This window comes from Calonectris borealis, chromosome 24, assembly GCF_964195595.1.
Source record: "Calonectris borealis chromosome 24, bCalBor7.hap1.2, whole genome shotgun sequence".
In the NCBI taxonomy this organism is placed as follows: domain Eukaryota; kingdom Metazoa; phylum Chordata; class Aves; order Procellariiformes; family Procellariidae; genus Calonectris; species Calonectris borealis.
In genome coordinates, this window is record NC_134335.1 from 7795227 (window position 1) to 7814288 (window position 19062).

Sequence of the window (19062 nt, forward strand, 5' to 3'; positions counted from 1 at the left end):
CCCGAGCAGTAAATTGAGCATCATTGAATCGTAGAACCGTTTAGCTTGGAAAAGACCTTTAAGATCATCAAGTCCAACTGTTAACCTAGCACTGCCAAGTCCACCACTAAACCGTGTCCCTAAGCCACTAAACCGTGTCCCTAAGCCACTAAACCATGTCCCTCATGCCACCTCCAGCCCTGCGACGCTGACCCCTTCTCCAGCGCTGGGCTCCAGCATGCCCACCCGCATGGACCGATGAGCTGGCCTCAGCTCCTCTCCACAGCCCAAATGCAGCCTCCAATGGGACAACTGGTCCTTCAGGCACCTAGAAAACCTCTCCTTGAGGCCATTTCTTTCTGGTTTTGCCCTTAAATGAGGTCCCATCTGTAAAACCTAAAGCTGGAGGGCTAACACCCCCTCTCAGACGTCATTAAAAATTAAAACAACTCTGGATATTCTTATGCCCCATCGAAACATTGCACCCTTTTCTCTTCTCGCTTGCTCTCCTAAATCCGCTAAAGCTTTTAGATGCTTATCATGTAAAAAGGAGAATACAAACGGAGCACCAGTCGGAAGAACCGAAAGGCCTGTGACACCAATAAGGACTTGGCAGAGATGATTAGGCTGATGAAAGAGCAGAAATGCCACTTTCAAGTTAGCGGCTAGACAAAAGATCATCATTACACAGCGAGATATTAAATGGGAGCTTTTCAAAGCACGCAAGTTGATTTCCTTAAACGGGAATCAGAGCCGGCATTAAGGTTTTTTAAGTGAAATGCCACACATCGAATGGTGTGCGTGGCTCGTCTTTCTGTCTTATTTACTGAAGCCCTCCAAGACAAGAGCGGTGTGCGTGACATGAGCCTGTCTTACAAAGCCCTAACCATTATATCACAGCGCCAAGGAGTTTCAGGGCTTTTGCCATGTTGTCTTAATACCAAATTTTGCTTTCCAGACTCAGAAGCCTGACAGGCAGCGGGCAAGGGGATGCTGTGCCACGTCTTCGGGTCGCTCATGGACTTGTCCTTGTCTCCTTGCAGACCCACCCCTGGTGAACTTGTCCGTGGAGCCGCAGCCGGTCCTAGAGGATAACACTGTCAAGTTCCACTGCTCCGCCAAGGCCAACCCTGCCGTCACCCAGTACAGGTAAGGTTTTGCTCACTGGCACCACGCATTTTGTTCCGGCCCTCCGCTGAGAGCTTCTCACGCTCCCCACTGTGCAAAGTTATTTCCTCCAGGTGACCCAAGAGCGCTCAGCAGCTCTGGCTGCAGGTTCTGGGGGCTATTCCACTTGCTCCCATGTTTATCACTGCTTAGTGGTTGTTCCAGCACATCCCCATGCTGTTCTCCGGCCGGGATGCAACGGCTGGAACCAGACACAGCCCCTGATCCCCACAGAGCAGCAGAGACCTGCTGTCCTCTTCCCAGCATCCCTGCTCCGACAGCTTCCCGACGCTGCTCTTGCCTTGATGATGTTGTTCCACGTTGAAAGGCTCCGATCGCCGTCTGCTACGTTTTGCTGCATGCAGCAAGTCCTCGGTCAGAGATTCACTGGCGCTTTGGAGTGGATTAAGAGGCCTGGCACCGAGCTGGCGGAGCCATCTGTTTGGGGACATAACGAGCAAAGCGCGCCGAGTGAAAAGTCTATTATGGGAAAATTCCTTTTTTTTTTTTTCTTTTTTTGCGTGCTCTTTTATGATTTGAACAATACAACTGCATTGCTGACTCCCTGTAACCCTTCAGCAACCGTCGTAAACCCCAGCAGTGTGGAGCAGAGCTCAGAGAGGCCAGAGGTGCTTGGCTGGAGATATGGGGGGACATAGGGAACGGGCTCTCCTTGAGTGGGACATTTTTCTTGAGTGGGTGGGATCGTCGCTGCTAGCCGGGGTCTTCAGTGCCCCTCCACTGGCCACGGTGAGCTGGGAGCAGGGCACGAGCAGCCGAGGGGCTGTTTGGTGCTGATGAGGCCATCACAGGGGGAGAATTGCAGGAGGAGAAAATGCATCGCTTGCAACTGCAGTAGGTCGGGGATGAAGGCGGCGCGTGGGGCTCCCTGCCTGCACCCCTACGCCAAGGCAGTCCCCTTGATCAGTACTCATTAAGATATTGCAGGGATTGCTGAGCGGGACTCCAACCGCAACCAAATGCAGCAGCGAGGCTCATCGCTCACCGTGTTGCGTTCAGTCGGTCTCGTGCACTGCAGAAGGTGAGCAGATGGCTCTGCACCGAGCAGAGTCGCTGCCGTGGGCTCGTGGGTATGGGTATGAGGGCTGCTAGCATTAGAAAACACCCCTTCTCTCAAAGGTTTCTTGGTCTAAGCAGACAAAAGTATGGGTATGGAAAGCAGGGTGGGTTGTCATCACCCTCTGGGAGAAGAGTTCAATCCAGTTGGCGGCCGGTCACGAGCGGTGTTCCCCAGGGCTCAGTGCTGGGGCCGGTCCTGTTCAATATCTTATCAATGATCTGGACGAGGGGATCGAGTGCTCCCTCAGTCCGTTTGCAGATGACACCAAGCTGGGCAGGAGTGTTGATCTGCTGGAGGGTGGGAAGGCTCTGCAGAGGGACCTGGACAGGCTGGATCGATGGGCTGAGGCCAATGTATGAGGTTCAACAAGGCCAAGTGCCGGGTCCTGCACTTCGGCCACAACAACCCCAGGCAACGCTGCAGGCTTGGGGAAGAGTGGCTGGAAAGTGCCCGGAGGAAAAGGACCTGGGGGTGCTGGTCGACAGCGGCTGAACATGAGCCGGCAGTGTGCCCAGGTGGCCAAGAAGGCCAACGGCATCCTGGCCTGTATCAGAACTAGTGTGGCCAGCAGGAGTAGGGAGGTAATCATGCCCCTGTACTGGGCACTGGTGAGGCCGCACCTCGAATCCTGTGTTCAGTTTTGGGCCCCTCACCACAAGAAGGACACGGAGGTGCTGGAGCGTGTCCAGAGGAGGGCAACGAAGCTGGTGAAGGGCCTGGAGCACAAGTCTGATGGGGAGCGGCTGAGGGAACTGGGGGTGTTCAGCCTGGAGAAGAGGAGGCTGAGGGGAGACCTCATCGCTCTACAACTACCTGAAAGGAGGTTGTAGTGAGGTGGGGGTCGGTCTCTTCTCCCAAGTGACAGCAATAGGACAAGAGGAAATGGCCTCAAGTTGTGCCAGGGGAGGTTTAGATTGGACATGAGGAGAAATTTCTTTACTGAAAGAGTGGTCAGGCCTTGGAACAGGCTGCCCAGGGAAGTGGTGGAGTCACCATCCCTGGAGGTATTTAAAAGACGTGTAGATGAGGCCCTTAGGGACGTGGTGTAGTGGGCATGGTGGTGTTGGGTTGACGGTTGGACTCGATGATCTTAGAGGTCTTTTCCAACCTTAATGATTCTATGATTCTAAGAGAGCGTCGTGCTCAGCCTCCTAGCTCCAGCTCGTGGACAGGAGGGCCTGTGACTGAGCCAACGCGGAGACATTTCACAACAACCAGGTACACCCCCGTCCCACCGCTGCAACCGGCCCCTCATCACTCCTGCCTTGAAGTTATTGGCGTGCACGCGCAGGCCTGCAATCCGTTCTGGTTTTGCAACAGCGTCAGTTGATAATAACAGAGGAGGCACCTCCGGGGACAGGTTACCATGACCCGCCTCCTGTTAGGCTCATACAGCTTAATTAGTACAATCAAGTTTGTTGGTAGGAACGATTCCTTCCGGCTGGATATCTGCTCTCAGCACAAAAAGCAATAATTGCGTTCTTAGTTACACAGAAGAGTTATTAATTTGAGAAGTCAATTAATGTCAAAGATACGAATAGCCATGTTTTCATATTTACAGCGAGGAGGAAAACGAAGTGCGTGACAATATGGGGAAGGATCTGGGCGAACGTCCCACGTGGGTCTTACGCCGTGATTGATTCTGGTACAGTCGAAGGCAAAACAACCATTTTTGGCTGAGGAACCGGCCGGTGGCAAGAACCTGACAAAATTTCTGCTCCAAAGACGGGTCATCTAGCCTGATCCTCAGCAATAGGGGCTTCCGCATCATCCCTGAGCCCCCGCTGGGCTGATCCCCTGTACAAGTGGAGCAGCCTTGAAGGCTCCCATCTGGGTTTTCTCCTTCTTCTTGGGTGTTTCCATCCTCTGGGTACGTGGCTTTCCCTTGGCCAGAACAGTGCTGGATTGCTTTTCTCCACCAAAAGCAGATGGACCTGCCACTCTTCTCCCGTCTTCGGTGCTGTCTCGTTAGCGCAGGGTTTTTGCTGTCCCCTGTAGCTGCAAATGCCGCCCGCGGCCCTCTTCTTTGCTCTCGCCCGCCCCGAGGCCCCGTGTCTCGTCACCCTGCCTGTAGCCTGAGCTGTGGGGTTTCTGCTTTGCTGCAAAGGGCTTCGTGACGCGTTTCGTGGTGGAATTTACTATCAAAACTAATTGCCCGGGTTTTTTCAGGTTATGCTTTCTCATAAAAGGGTTTTTTTTGGGGGGGGGGCAAAAACGAGGCATGAAAAATTCAAGCACTTTGGGTTTCTCATTTCTTACGTTCCCTTAACCCGTTAAGATCACACAATGCTTTTTCCCTACCGCTCTGACAAGCAAACAGGATTCAGCAGCGCTCGGCGGGGCTTCCTTCCACTTAATGGCTCTGATTGATTGGGGGGGGATTCATTTCCTTTCCAAAAGATCCCAAAGCTCTTCACTAACCATGTAAAGGCAGCAGATGTTGTGGCACCAAAGCTTGGAGTCCTCCGGAGCGAGACATCCCAGCAAGGAGCCCCCTGCACCTCACCGCTGACCGGGGGGGGAAAGGTGGGTAAAGCCCCAGGACTGAGATACTTGGAGGTGTGAAAAGGCAGAACATGAGCTCAGTGTCATCCCCAGGGCCACTCAGGACCCCGTCACTGGTGAAAATGAACTTAATTCTGCCTTAAAAACCAAACAATAGAGACAAAGTGTGATTTTTTTTTTCCTCCCCGGAGAGAGAACCACTCTAATGTATCTCCTATGGCTTCCCTCATCCTTAGATAGAGATACCAGATCTTGGTCTTCGGCCAACGTTTATTTTTAATACCTCCCAATATGTTTGTCAGTAAACAGCTCTGAACACAAAGGAAAAATATCTAAACAACATAAATCCCCTTTTCTGGGCATAAATCCACAGCCAGCTCCGCAGGGCCATCCCTGCTTCAAATACACGAGCAAGCATTCACCTTGCTTGAATTTTGCATCGGGTTTGCACCCCGGGTTTTTCTGGCTGGGAAAAGCAAGCGAGGTCGAACATCTCACCCAAAGGCTTCAGCCAAAGATGCTTGGCTGGGAAGCATCCGTGAACCATGCTGCTCCTTAGCAATCAGCCAGTCCTGGGGTTTTAAGCACGGACCCCTCACTCTCTTCGTTAGGGTGGTAAGGGAAAAAGAAGCAAAATTCAACAAAATTTCCCAGGAGACAAAAATCTCCTTCTACCCCCACCCAAACCCCCCATAGAGAATATAGCTTTGATGAAATCAGCTCCTTTTTCCTTAAGAGGTTTTCTTTGTGCTCTCTTATATAATATATCACATACGTGTGGTTTTTAATGCAAGGAAAACCCGGTTAGAAAGGAGACCTCGGAGCAATCTGCTCCCAGAGCCAGAATGGAAAGTTACAGCCTGTGCCGCATCTTCTCTTCTGCGGGGGGGGGGGGATTTAATGACATTTTGTCAAAATTGACAGGTTTCCGCGAAATGTTTGGCCTCGGTGGCATTTTCTAACCGGAGAAAAAGCCGCAACCCCTCCACCCTAAAATTTGCTGGCATCTCATGGTGTTGGAGGCGGGCTGGGGCAGGGGGGTCCTTCGCTGGAGACACGGTTCCTCTCCTCCTTTTCTTCGCTGAGGACACCCGGCAGCTGAAGCTGGAGCTGAAACCCCAATCCTCCTCCCTCGCTGGCAGCCACGATTCCTTGACAAGGAACATCTTTTTCCCCAGGGGGGTTTGTTCGCCCACCATGTCACCTAGGCTGTCACTCGCTTTTGGAGGTGGGACAGGCCAGTGTCACCAAAAGCAAGTGGGGGGAGTCGGGCAGAGGGCTGGCGAGGTGTCGCAATGAGGCGTGAGCGGGGCTTTTTTGGCGTGGGGATGAATTAACCCTGGCAGCAGGGTTTTTGCTCATTTGCATGTTTTCCCTCTCACCATGGAAAGCAATCTTTGCACAGACATATCCTATGGCCTCTATAGGGTCTTGTACCCCATCTGGCCTGAATTTATCCCACCTCTGCCTGGGAGCATGTTCCCTTTGCAGCTAAAAAGCAGCTCAGCCCACCAAAACGCTGCTCCACCACCCCTCGCTGCTGCCGGTGTGGCATCTTCTGCTCGAGAAAGGCTCAAGGGGACCTGGGCCGCTTGGCAGCACCTCCATGGATGTGTCCCCATCTGCTTTAGTGCCGCGGACATCGGGCTGAAAGCCCAAAGAGGCTCCCTGGTGTCCCAACGACGGCGGGGGAAAGCTGCCCGTTCCTCTCCCCTTGCCTCGAGCCGCTGCCTGCCTCTGCCAGCTCGTTTGCAGGCAGAGCGTCACGTAGCCACGGTGCCAGGCTGGAGGAGCAGCGGCAGCAAACGGCTCCACCGGGCAGCGAGCATATGCGCGGGCAAATCGCACCGCCTCGTCTTCCTCTGATACCGCGCTTCCCCCGCGCCTCTGCCTCTCGGTGGACGACGCTGGGATGGGGAGGGGGGGATTTGGGAATTTACTGACTTGCTTTTGCTGCAAGCAAACGGGCAAGAAAGGGAAAGCGAGAGAGAGTAATTAGCTGTCGCCGTTGTTCTGCCACCTGTGATGGTGGGTAAAATTAATGGAAAGCAACAGAAGTCGGGGCTACGTGAACCGACTCACAACCAGGCCTCCTCTGTGCTCACTTCAGATCTCTCTATTTGCCAATCCACTCTTGGCTTTTGATGTCTGTTGTGTGTCTGTGGGGTGTTTTTTTGCTGTTATTATTTATCACTCGCAGTAAGAAAGAGAATCTTGAAAGTGGCAGAAGAAAATGGGAAAGTTTAATATTGCAAGAGGCAGAGTCCCTCAGCCTTTCGGGTTCCTCGGATGGTGATTACTTTTGCAGAGCGATGGGGAGTTGGTACACAGGCAGGGCAATACATATCTCACTCTCGCACATGGATACAGTGCTCTCACCCCCAAGGCTAGCAGAGACCTTTGCAAATAATGTTATCTTTGCCGTCACGGAGGTGAGGGGACATTTCGAGCCACCCTCCAGCGTCAGCCGCAGTTCTGGGGACCATTGCACTTCCCAAATAAGGCGTGGGACCGACGGACAGACAAACAGACGTAGATGGAAAGAGAGAGCTATCCCTTCCCAGCTGCTGCAAGGCGTCTGGCTCTGGCGTTGATTACGGCCGCTCTGAACAACACGCACAACTCTCCGTAATTGTGTGGGACGTGGGAGCTGATGCTGCAGCAGAAGCAGAGGTCAGGAGGGGCTGACCGAAGCATTTATTTCACAGCCACCCAGGAATGGTGCTACACCCCCTTCTTCCCCATCCTATCAGAGAAAGGGGATTGCATTTTGTGCGGTCCAAGCAAGCTCCATCTCCCCCTGTTGGGCTGAAGCCAAAGGTGCCGCCTGCCCAAGTACGGGTGAAGATCTTCCTTTATCAACCGGCTTGGTGAACTGCAGCTGCAGGTCAGGGCTTGAGCCACGCCGTCTTCCTGGATCACAGGGTGTCAGGCTGTGCCGGAGCTCGGAGCCAGCCCACAGCATCCCTCTGTCCTCAGCCCCACCGTCATCGCCGACGCACCGCATGGCTCGGCTTGCAGCAGGAGCATTATTTGTTCACTCAGTGGGCTCCTGTCTGTAGAAAAGACCTTCTTGTTTGGTAAACACTGTTTTATCTTTCAACCAACGGCATGCTGTCGCTCATCAAATATTAATCCAAACTCAACTGCTTCTTAAAGAGGTTTTCTTTAAAGGCGGTAGGGCTCGAATGCACCTGGTGGGAGACAGTGTCCTCACCTCCCTCTGCCTTTGCGCAGGGGAAAACAAAAAGATGTGACTTGTTGCTCTTGCAAAGGGGCAACAACAGGGAAGAGATCCAGTGCCGGTCCCGTTCCTCCAGCCTGCTCCACAGCGTCCTGGCTCTGGTTGGGATGCAGGGGGGGCATTTCCCACCCAGCCTCAGGGAGACATGTGGATGAAGAGCCCAAGCACCTTCAGCAGATCTGCTGTCTCCGTACGTCATGCCCAAGTACAGGTCTGCGAGTATTTTGGCTGCTGGTTGTAGGGGAGAAAGTGGCAGTTTTGTTGGGGTTCAGGTAGATATGGAAAAATTGCACCTGGTATCGAGGAGCTCTGAGAAGAGGTGGAGAAAATAACGATACACGTCAGCTGTGCTTTGGCCTGCCTGTCTTACACCGTGCCATCTCAGGGGCATTCGTTCCATGTAGAAGCATTCCCACATTTTATTTTAACAAACCCAGAGGAGAAGTTCAAACTCCACAGAGCATTGCTGCTCTTTTTACTTTGGGTCTCGTCTGCACAGTTGTGGGATCTGCTGGCATCTTACCAGACTTATTCATGAGATGCTTCAGGCTGCCACGGAGAAGTCAAGTTCTCTGAGAGTGCATGCCCCATGTCCTGCTGGAAACGGCACCGCTGAGGTTTGGAAGTTTGCTCAGACTCTTGAACCAGCTCCCTCGTGGCTTGGCATTGCTTTGCTACGTGGCAAAGAGCCAGTCGATAAGAGTGCGTGCTGCTGGGTGACATTGGGTGGAAGAGAAGCAAAGCCAGGAGCATTAGAAGACTGGGAGAGCCTTTTCAAAGGGAAGGGGAATGGAAGAGGGGATGAGCCAGCCCTTGCTTGGCTGGGCTGAATCATTGCACCTTCACTGCCCCAGTAAACGTGGCTAGATTTGCTAGATGATTGCTAGAAGCAGATCCATCATCCATCAGTCACGGGCTCAACACATAGACCCAACTTCTCCAAAACAGATCCCCAAGGCAAGAGAGAAGAGACAGCCCCTGCCCTAGGCGTGTGGTTGTAGCAGAGGGAGCTCCGAGTGAAGGTCAGCGAGTCATTGATTTGGGTGTGGTACCCGGGGGTTCCCATCCCTAATTCCTCATGCTCACTCCTCAGGGATCAGACCTGTTCGGATGGGGTCCCCCCATGCCCGAGGGTTACCCCCAGGGATGCGTCCAAAGCAGGATTCAAGTGAAGGGATTCAACCCCCATCTCCAGGCAGTGAGGACAAGTGGGCTGGTAGATGGATGCATCCTATTTCGGCTGGCCGTGATGAAGCCACACGCTTCATCTATAGAGCTGAGGAATTCGGGTCTTAGGGTAGGAAGAGTCTTGGGAATTGTTTCGTGCTGCCAGGATCATTGAGCAGAAGGAGAAATCACCCCGGGCACTGGGAGCAGATGTCTCTCTTCCAGCTAGCTCTCCATAGCTCCTTCGCTCGGTCAGATGGGCTTCTGGATGTGCACAACATCTCTGTTCCCGGGTGAAAGGCCAGGGGAAGGCATATTTGAAGTTTAACACTCTTCGATGACACCGAAGTTGTCCCCGCCTCTTCCATTTAGCTGCCGCAGAATATGTTCACAGATCCGTAGGCTGTAAAGGCCAGAAGGGATTATTGGATCGTGGGAAGCTGATGCAGAGATTCAGGGCGATGCATTTCATTGGCAACTTTTGACGGAGAAGTGGCAAATGATCCATTTAATGGGCACGCCTGGCGCTGCCTGCAGCCAAGCCACAGCAGCGGCCGTTTTCCCTGTTCTGGCACTATAAGACCTGAATATATTTTAAGATGAAATTCAGATGGCTTTGAAAAATGTCTCCTGGGAGTTGGTGTGTTTGGTATGTTGCTTGCTTTCTTCTGCCCGTTCATGAAAGGCCCAGAATAAAAGTGAATATCCCCCCTGTACCCTGCCTTCCCCAGAGCTTCTGATCACTGAGACCGCTACCTAATTGGCACATTTTTTGTCTCCCCAGCAGTCTCTGCCAAGGAAGGGGGATCTGCAATATTAAGCCATTATTAAATGACAATCACATCGCTATTAATATTTAAAAGGGACTGTCAAGGGTTTGAAACACACTGCAGAGCAGCCAGCGACTGTAGACGAGGTGTGAAGTCCATGGGCACATCCATCAGGCTCAGTGTCACGCTCGCAGGGGAAAAACACCCGGACACCTTCGCTGGGGACTGCAAGGGGACCCGGGGCAGCCCCGCACGGTCCTGCAGAGTTTCAGGGATCCCTGCTGACCAGGAGGCTGCAGAGAGACTGGTCCAGGGAGCAGCTCACCAGACGTCTGGTCCAGGCAAGAGGCATCTCAGCACCTTCAGGTGGAACGGTCACTCCGGTTTTGCAGCCATTTCTTGGCACGCTTAGGACCTTCTCCCTCCCAAAGCATCCTCCTCCTTCAGTCCAGCTTGGGAAAACTGCTCATTTATGCCAACATGCAAGCTCTGGCCTCCCGCGCTCCCGGTTTTTGCTGCTTTCCTCCCATCTGCTCCCTCCTCCTCCAACTGCCGCGGCTGCCGTCTGTCCAGCGGCTGGACGCTGCGAGTCCATATGCTGTCCCTCGGCAGGGCTGTCACCTCTCCCGCTGCCTCCCGCAGCCAAACTCAGCAAGGGAGGCAAGAGAAGCTGGAGCGGGGAAGGGGCCCGCAGGCATTTCACAGCAGCAGTGGAATAAATCTGATTTATAGACATAGCAAAATGCAGCTAAAGCGGGAGTGGAAATGAATGCAAAGCACGCAGAGGTCTCAAGTTATCGGCGCTGTAACATTTTTCCTGACTATCTCTGTTTTCCTGCTCAGGTTTGTCTTTGTAGCTTCCTCCCAGACAACTGGACCTTTGCTCTGAAGTGAAAATGAAAGCCGGGGAAAGAAAAAAATAACGGGAAATGAATTCTTCAGATCTCCTTCGTGATGCATCAGCCCCATCTGCCAGCTCCCTCTGACAGGGAGCGGAGTGCGGCCGGGTGGCAGGCGGAGAGGGAAAGACAGGCTTTAAAAAAAATAAAATAAAATAAAATAAAAGGCACAAATATCCCTGCAGCTGGGAAGCGAGGCTGGGCTGCAGGAAGGGCTCCGCCAAGGCACACGGCTCCGGGTGAGACTGGGAAGACGGGGTTGGAAGAGCCTCCCTTCGCTCATGGAGGTGTGAGGACGGGGAGATTTGTCTTCCCGTTCCCTGGCTTGTCAGGGTAATGGGAACAAGCGGGTTGGAGACGTTCGGAGGCAGCTCGAACTAATTAGGAGAGAGCGTAGAGGAGAGAGAGTCTGATGGCTGGAAAGGGAAGAAAAAAAAGGGAGGGGGGGGGAAGGAAAGCGCTTTGTACTCTTGAGCACCGCTCCCTGATGTAGAAATGATTAAAGGTACCAAATGAAACGATCGATGAAGCAGCCAGCCCAAACTGTTGGATGAAGCTTCTCCGATGGAGGGGGATGGCAGAGGGGGTTTGCTGGCCTGTTTCAGGAGAGCTCACTGAAACATGGGGTGGACCATGGTTGTGGCCGTCCCCATCCAGCCAGGACCACCAGCATCCCGTTGGGCAGGAGTTGGCAGCCTCACAAGTCTTCAAGACTTTGCTCGTGCGCTGCAGTTTCCCAACGTTGGAGTGAACCTGTCTCCCAAGCCTCTCATTTCCAGCAAACTTTGCACCCAAATCTCTGGGTGCTAGCAAAGACCTTTACGGTTTGCTACCAAGCAAAGCTGCCAACGCTTCTTTTAAACATCCATAGGGTTCCGAGAGGTCTGAGGGTTGTGTTTTCTCGTTGGCCACCTCTCCTTCAAGACAGGCGACTGGCGACTGGGAAGGTGGCTGGGAAGGGAGCATTGTTGGCTCCTCCGGCCAGATCTCCTCTCCCTTTGCCAGGAGAGGTGGCAGCTTCTCAAGCCTAATTTAGCAGTCTTTAATCTGAATTATTCCAAACCACACTTGCCACTTCCTTCATGCGTTCCCGCAGGATGATGGGCTGATTTCACAGAACGAAAAGCCTTAAGCAAATCTTGTCACACAAGAAAATTGATTTTTCCAAACTGACTTTTACAAGATTACTGGCGTTTCTTTCCCCTCATCTTTCTTCTATATCGTTCCCTTCCAGTCTCACGAGGTGGCTTCAGATCTAAGGAAATTAGAGATGCTGTGACTAAATTGAAAATGTAAAAAGGGGGAGAAGGAGAAAAAAAAAAAAGACACCCAGCACTCAGCACCTCCTCTCCCGCTGCCTCTGAAGGACACGGACGCGTGATCTTGTACTTGTGAAGTAGCAGAGATGTCTCCTTCACCTCTCCTACTGCCACAACCTCCATGCGATGTCAGGAAAGAGTCTGCCGAAGGGTTATGCCAGCATCTCACAGGGAACATCCCCTGACGGGTGTTCCTTGGTGATCCTAAGCTGGATCACAGGGATTTTTTCTTTCTCTCCGTCAATCCCTCCATTTTATTTTCTCTTTTGGAAGAAAAAGAGAGTGTCTTCCTGCCGCTCGATTCGGAGACATCTCAATGCGTTTTGTTAAAAAAAAAGAAGAGAGAGGAAGAGTTGCCTTGAAGTCGTTTGAGACAGCTTAAAATATGCTAAGCTTTTGTGTCTCTGCGATATAAATAATGAATCCTCTTACAGCTTCTGAGTTGGGAAAGACATTGATTTAAGAGGCCTTCAGCTCTGTTTGAGGTTTATCGGCTTTCATGCCAGAGGGTAGGGAACGTGGCCAGGGACAAGCGAGGTGTGAATGATGAGGCAGGGGATGCGGGAAGGACCCGGGATGGGGTCGGGGGCTGCATCCACCTCAGCCCTGCAGGTGTTTTGCTAAAGGATTTCACTTCTAGATTCCCTCTTTGCTCCTTTATTGCAGTTTTCAGGGGCTGGAGGGGGGTTTAAATGAAGGACGGGGTTGTTAGCATCTACTTCTCTCCCTGTCACCGTCTCTGCTCCGGTGGTGATTTGGTGATTGCAGTCGGCATCAGTTATTGTTCATTTGACTAATTGCCCAAGCAGCGTCCTTGGAAATGTCTCTGCTTAAAAGAGCTGTCAGGATAGCTACAAAACGTAGGCCAACATGCACGGCATGAGTATGAGAAAAGCCAGTGGACGCTGGCATCCCAAAATAAATCCATTGGGTCCCACTCGCCCCCCAGGAACACGTGTCCTGGTAATTTCCCCAGTACACGTGACTGGTCTTGGACACTGGCAGTCAGAGGGCTCATCCTGCCATACGTAGGCTGTTGGCGTGTGGATCTGCTGCTGAGCTTGGGCAAACGTCGCGCAGGCTTGCTCAGCTGGAGGTCAGGCTGGGTTCATCGGGAAACAGCAAATCTAGGGGAAAGCAAGGGAGAAGTTGGCACAAGCTGAGCTGGGGCGATTTCTGGCAGGAGAGCCTTTCCTCTGCCAACCTGGATGACTTTGGTAGCCGTGGCGAGGACGTGCCGTGCATCCTGAGCCACCTCTCCACCTGGCATGAAGTTGTCTTGGCATACTTGTTGGCGGTAGGCAGCACCTAGCCTTGCAGAACCCATCCCAAGAAAGACCCAAAAGGAATTCTGGTCTCATCCAGCATCAGATCATGGAATAACTCTGTTAACTTCAGGTCTTGAAGTTATCCTTGGGTTTCTGTTCCCATGCAAACTCTCTGGAAGCTGTTGGCAAATATTAAAGCAAAGGAAAAATGCAGGCTGTTGTCTCTGGATTAGAAGGCCATTTGTCTGTAAAGCATCAAGCAATGCTTATTGCTCAGCTCTGCTTTGCTATTGAAGTGTGTAATTAAGGACTTAATGGTTTTTACTTTTGGAGACTCGTCTTTTTTTGAAATGCTGTTTCTTGCTGTGTTATACAGAAGTCAATAGATAATTGCAAAGCTCTTATGGGTCAGTCTGTTCTGCCAGCGTGCAGCCACATTTGATTATTTTCTCGTGACATGGCTGAGAAGAACAGTGTCATTACCAGGGTGGTATAAGGAGATTCAAGAGGCTTGGCCAAGAATAGTGACTTGAGCGTAAGTTTGGGGATGGGTGGATGGATGGTTGGTTGGTTGGATTGATGGATGGATGAATTTCGTACTGAAAAGATGAACAGATCTTTTGGCAAACTTGCAACTTTATTCTACTTCACCATATTTGCATTAGCACAGAGGGAAGGCGTTTCTGGATATGTCATTTATTATTCTTCCTCATGAATTGCCAGATCCCCAAGTTACTCACAGTTCAGCCAGCGGGAGCCCATGTTGGATTACACAGAAATTGCTGCCCTTGGCATCTTCTGCAAGAAGATTCCCACATAATGAGGACTCAACCCGTCTTCACCTGGGGTGCACGCCTCCGAGCACAGTTGCCTCCGTTGATAATCCTAACTCGAATCATTTGATCTAGGCACAGTTCAGCCTTGAATAATTAACTGTTCTGGCAGAACCGGCCAAGGAACCTGCCAGAGGAGGAACTGTGCCTCACACCAACCTGAGGACGTGCCAAAATTCAGACAGATAGAGCCTAAAAAGCGAGCCTGAACGACGGGATGGCAAGAGCAGCCGTCATGGGGAAGGCAGAGCTTGAGGGGGACTCGGCGAGTTTGCTCGGAGCTGGGGCTGGAAAGTCAGAGGGAGCTGGCTCGGGCTGGTGGGCACCGTGTCCAAAGCAGGGAGCATCGCCTGGCTGTTTGGCACGTCCAAGGTTGGTCACCCTTCTTGAAGAGTTAATATAAACCTGTCCCGAGGTCTCTCTCCTCTCTCCATGCCAGCGAGAGGTCAACCTGGTGCGTGCTGAAGCCCTCTCGCCCTACAGAGGTCAAACCACAAAGCCTTTGAAAACATCCCAAAATCAAGCCCAGGTCAAAACCTCAGAGGAGCTTTAGAAGTCAGCCAAGAAAGAGAAAAACCTTTGAATAAGCCCCAGCCACCCGACAGCTCTCTGGCCATGCATGAATCCCGTGCGCAGGAGCCATTCCTGCCTGCGTGCCCATCATTTCTGCCCTGAAGCTTGCGGATTTGGTAGCTTCAGTGATCCCAACCATGCGGTCCCAGCCCAGCGCCGGCTCCGAGATCCCCCTGGCAGCAGATTTCTTAGGCTCATGAAGGCCTGGGGTTTTCTCTCTCCGTTTACCACCGGGTTTTTTTTCCCGTAAACCCCAAAGGAATTGCACGGCGAGGTGTAAAGTTATAAACGCCACAAGCGCGGGTAATGTTTTTTAGGTGAAAGATAAGAGCTGCTGTAGAGGGAAAGGCGAGTTTGAACAGTTTCACAGCACAGATTCACTTTGCGCTAAGCAGGAGGATAAACACGGCGGAGAATTAGCTCTTCGACATGCCAGCATCCATAAATCTGGCTAAAGAAATTCTGCTACGGGGGTGGAGTGGGGTAGGAAGACCCCAGAAAGGACTAATCCCGTTAAACGATTTGAGGAAACGCAAACCACGTGATGAAATTGGATTACCCGATCCGCGCAAGAAATAATAGTTAAGCTATTAGTCATGTCTATTGTGTGGCCGGATAAGTCAAGATGATGTAGGCAGGAGAAATGAAATGCAGCATCGCTGCCGAAGGGGTAAAATCCCCCCGGGAGAAGAACTCCAAGCTCATCCAGGACCAGGGGTGACTCACATCCCCAGTATTTCCCCAGGATAAGCAGTTTTGGCAGCTGGCTGTCGTAGCCTGCTTCTTCAGACCCATCTGAATGGTTTTAAACTTGCTCTGCACCTAGAAAAATCAGGAATTTAACGTTAGTATTTAACTTGGGGGAAAAAAAAAAAAGTGCAATTTTCATATGATCCCGTGGCCCTGGGGTCGAGGGGAGAGGAGTTATTGCAAAAGAGGGTGAAAGGGGAGGGGAAGAAAAGCATCCATCGTGGCAAGAGAAGCACCAAAAGAGGGATTAACGGGGACAGGATCGGTGCACAGCCCTCTCGTGTGAGGAGGGGGGATTTTAAACAGCGGGATTAAAAGACCGCCAGATCTAAAGCGTCTGCATTTTGGTTTGATCTGTCAAGAAAACAGCTCGATTTGCAGAAGGAATCACCCAGCCAGCGAAGTTTTGCGCTTTTCTTTTGAAATAGTAATAGCTTTTCCATCAGCGCATCTCCGGTTTCCTTCCAGAGGGGATGAGCATCCCTACCGGCCCCTTGTGCCAGGGGGGAGCTGGGGGGGTACGACGGGGTGTGCTTTGGCCCCCACCTCCCTGCTGCAAAAGCCGGTGTCCGTAATCCTCTACGCTCTGCGCCGCAGCGCTGCGAATATCAGCGACTCGGGATGCACGTGCACCGGGCAGGTCTTATTTCTCGCCGTCCCCCGGCCAAGCCCCCCCTGGGGTCCGCGGCCATCCTGCATCTCTGGCACGCACGGAGGTCCCGCGGCACGCTCCCAGTTGGATCTTCTGCAGCTCCAGCTGCGAACCCCGGTCATGCCCGGTCCTGGGGCTGCGGTGCGTAGCGTTACACCATTGATTATCTGCACGGCTCATCAGCCGGCTTTAACTATTTACAACGGTTGATCAGTCAAGTCATTGACAAGTTAACAGCTTTGTTTACTTCTTCCCCTCTGCTTCTGTGGCCAATTTGTTATGATCACTGTGCTAAGCAAAAGGCTATTTTGATTGTTTTCTCATCAAAATGAACCGCGGCTTGTACAGGCTGTGCCGGTGACACGGCTTTAATTGTACCATCTGGGAGAGAAAAACCTTCTCACCTTGGTTTCTCCAGGTTCCCGTGCCACGGGCAGCACAGAACTGGCCCTGGGGTCTTCCTGCCCCTCTGCTCCGGTACCCCGATGCTCTCCGGAGAGCTGAACTCTGGTTGCACATCTTCAGGCATGATTTGGAGAGCTCTAAGTAGCCCCTCACTGATTTTTTTTCCCACCCATGGGACCTGCCGATGGCAAGGAGGAGATGCAAAACCCGTGCGCCGAAGACAGGCACCTCCCTTAAACACTGCAGTTTGATGAGCAATCAGGCTCATCGCCGGCCTCCTGGCTTGGCAGGAGGGGGAACGCCGCAGCTGAGACGAGATAGGAAATCAAGCCAGAGGTTTCTTCTGCGCAGCGAGGTGTTATTATTATCATCAAAAACCCCAGAGTGTTTAAAAACAATCAAACCCCAGTAGCGGCAACTGGTGTATCGCAAGCGAGCGCAATCAGACACCAAATATGTCCTTGTCTGGGATTCAGGTCTGAACTCTTGAAATCCGGGAAGAAGTTGCAATCTTTCTCGCTGTTTATTTGTTTCTGAAGAAAAGCCACGTGGGGAAAAAAAATAGGCAGGGGGAGATTAGCAAGGCTGGTCCCTCTGCTCCGAGGTGCAGCATCTCCACCATTAGGCCGTGGGGCTCACTTCGTGGTGGAGCCGAGATGCCTGCGTCGGGGATGGAGAGGTTTGGGAAGGGGCTGTCGCCGCAGCAGCCGTGCATGGATGGAGGTTTGTCAGGATGGGAGCTGGAGGCTTGGAAGCCTTTCCTTGAGTATGGCGGGTACCATCGTCTTTGCTCCCCCAGCCCGCGTGCTGGAGGACCGGCCAGCCATCAGCAAGGATGCTCAGGGCTTTGCTCAGGGCTCTGCCCTCCTGAACTTGATTAAAGCCCAAGCTGGAAGGCCCAGCCTTGTAATTTAGATGGCGGAGAGATTACCTGTCGCCTGCGCCGGCTGATAAATGAACCCGCTGCATCGGCACGGAGGGAGGACGGCGGACGGGCGGCTGAGGAACCGCACGGGGCCCACACGTCTTCATTAGGGAGGGAGCAGGCAGGAGAAGAGGAATAACCCCATAGATCACCATTATGGAAATTTACTCTTAATAAAGAAATAATTTGCGCAATGCATCACGCCGGAGCCGTGCAGGGGGGTAGGGTGACACTGCTCGGGCCCTGTTGCTCACTCTATCATTTCTCACAAGACTGTCACTCACGGGAGATGCTCTGCAAACGTGGAGCTGCCAGCACGAACCATCCGCTGTCCTTGCCCGGCACGGACCTCCGAGGGATGCCAGCACATCGTCCATGAAACACCATCCTTCTCCATCAGCTCCTCCCCATGGGGGATGCCGGGGTTACAGGGGCAGCGGAGGGACGCGGGGTTGTGCTCGCAGCATCCCGCTGGCGGCTGTCACGCACGGGGACGGCTCTCGGCTGAGGATGAGAGGGGACTGCCACATCACGGCACTAGGAATTGAAGGTACTGCTGGCAATAAAGCAACAAAATCCATTCTCTGAGCAATTTGTAGCAATTAATAGCCATTCCCAGGAATGAAACGTTAATTAATTCATTCCCTGAGCCATGCATTTATTCAAGGTATTTGTGGGTGTTCTTGGTACTTTTATTAAGCAATTAAAATGCATCCAAGAAAATATTTATCTATTTTAAGTCATTCTTAGTAAACACAATTTATATGGCAAGCAACTGCTTTATTTTGCATTGTTAATTAAAAATTATGATACACTCCACTTCCCTGGGTTACACACCATCAGAGCAGCCGATCTGCCGGGAGGTCTGGTTCAAGGAGTGCGCGTGCTGTTGGCAACGGCAAAAACACCTCCTTAGCAAGGATCCACGTAGCCTGCAGTACGGATTTAAGTAGTGCTTGATGGGGCATTATAGAGTTCAGAGAGCCCCAGCATCCCTCTGCTGAGGGCTGGGTGCTAGTGATGCCCTCTGGTCGTTCACGTGCTGCTGGGAGGTGCTGGGGAGAGCCTATAAAGAAGAGTATGTACCAGTCCTACAGCCTTCCCAGGGCTGTAAAGTAAATAGCTTGTTTGTTGAAGAATTACAAGTCCTTGTACCACAGACGGAGGAATTTATTTGTTACGGTGAGCTTGGGCAGCGCTCAGGCAGATGAAGTGCTCGCTAGCGATGCTCCCCTATATACCGACGCTCTATAGGGCACGGCATGCTCTTGTTGCGAGCGTGGACGTGGTTAGCTCTTCATGGGCTCCACGAGCCCGGCCAGAAATGGGGTCCTCAAGGGGAGGTGATGGAGCTGCTGGGTTTTTACCCTTTGTGTCGGAGAAGACTAAGCTGAGCATCTTCCACTGTGACCCTGGGAGGAAGCACAAGCTCTTCATCCCGACTTTCGGCAGGTTTCCTTAGGAAACCAGAGCAGGTCGGTGAAACACTGACGTATGAAAACCGAAACAAAGCCACAGCATTGCT

At 52.3% G+C, this 19062-nt stretch overlaps 1 protein-coding gene across 2 annotated transcripts in view; it reads left to right on the forward strand.

Annotated features, from left to right (window-relative positions):
* Positions 1-19062, forward strand: part of KIRREL3 (kirre like nephrin family adhesion molecule 3) — a 338789-nt gene that overhangs the window by 289104 nt on the left and 30623 nt on the right. For both annotated transcript variants that reach the window (XM_075173085.1, XM_075173086.1), the window contains one exon: positions 1023-1128. In XM_075173085.1, coding sequence (XP_075029186.1) covers positions 1023-1128 — 106 coding nt within the window. The remainder of the gene's footprint in view (positions 1-1022; positions 1129-19062) is intronic.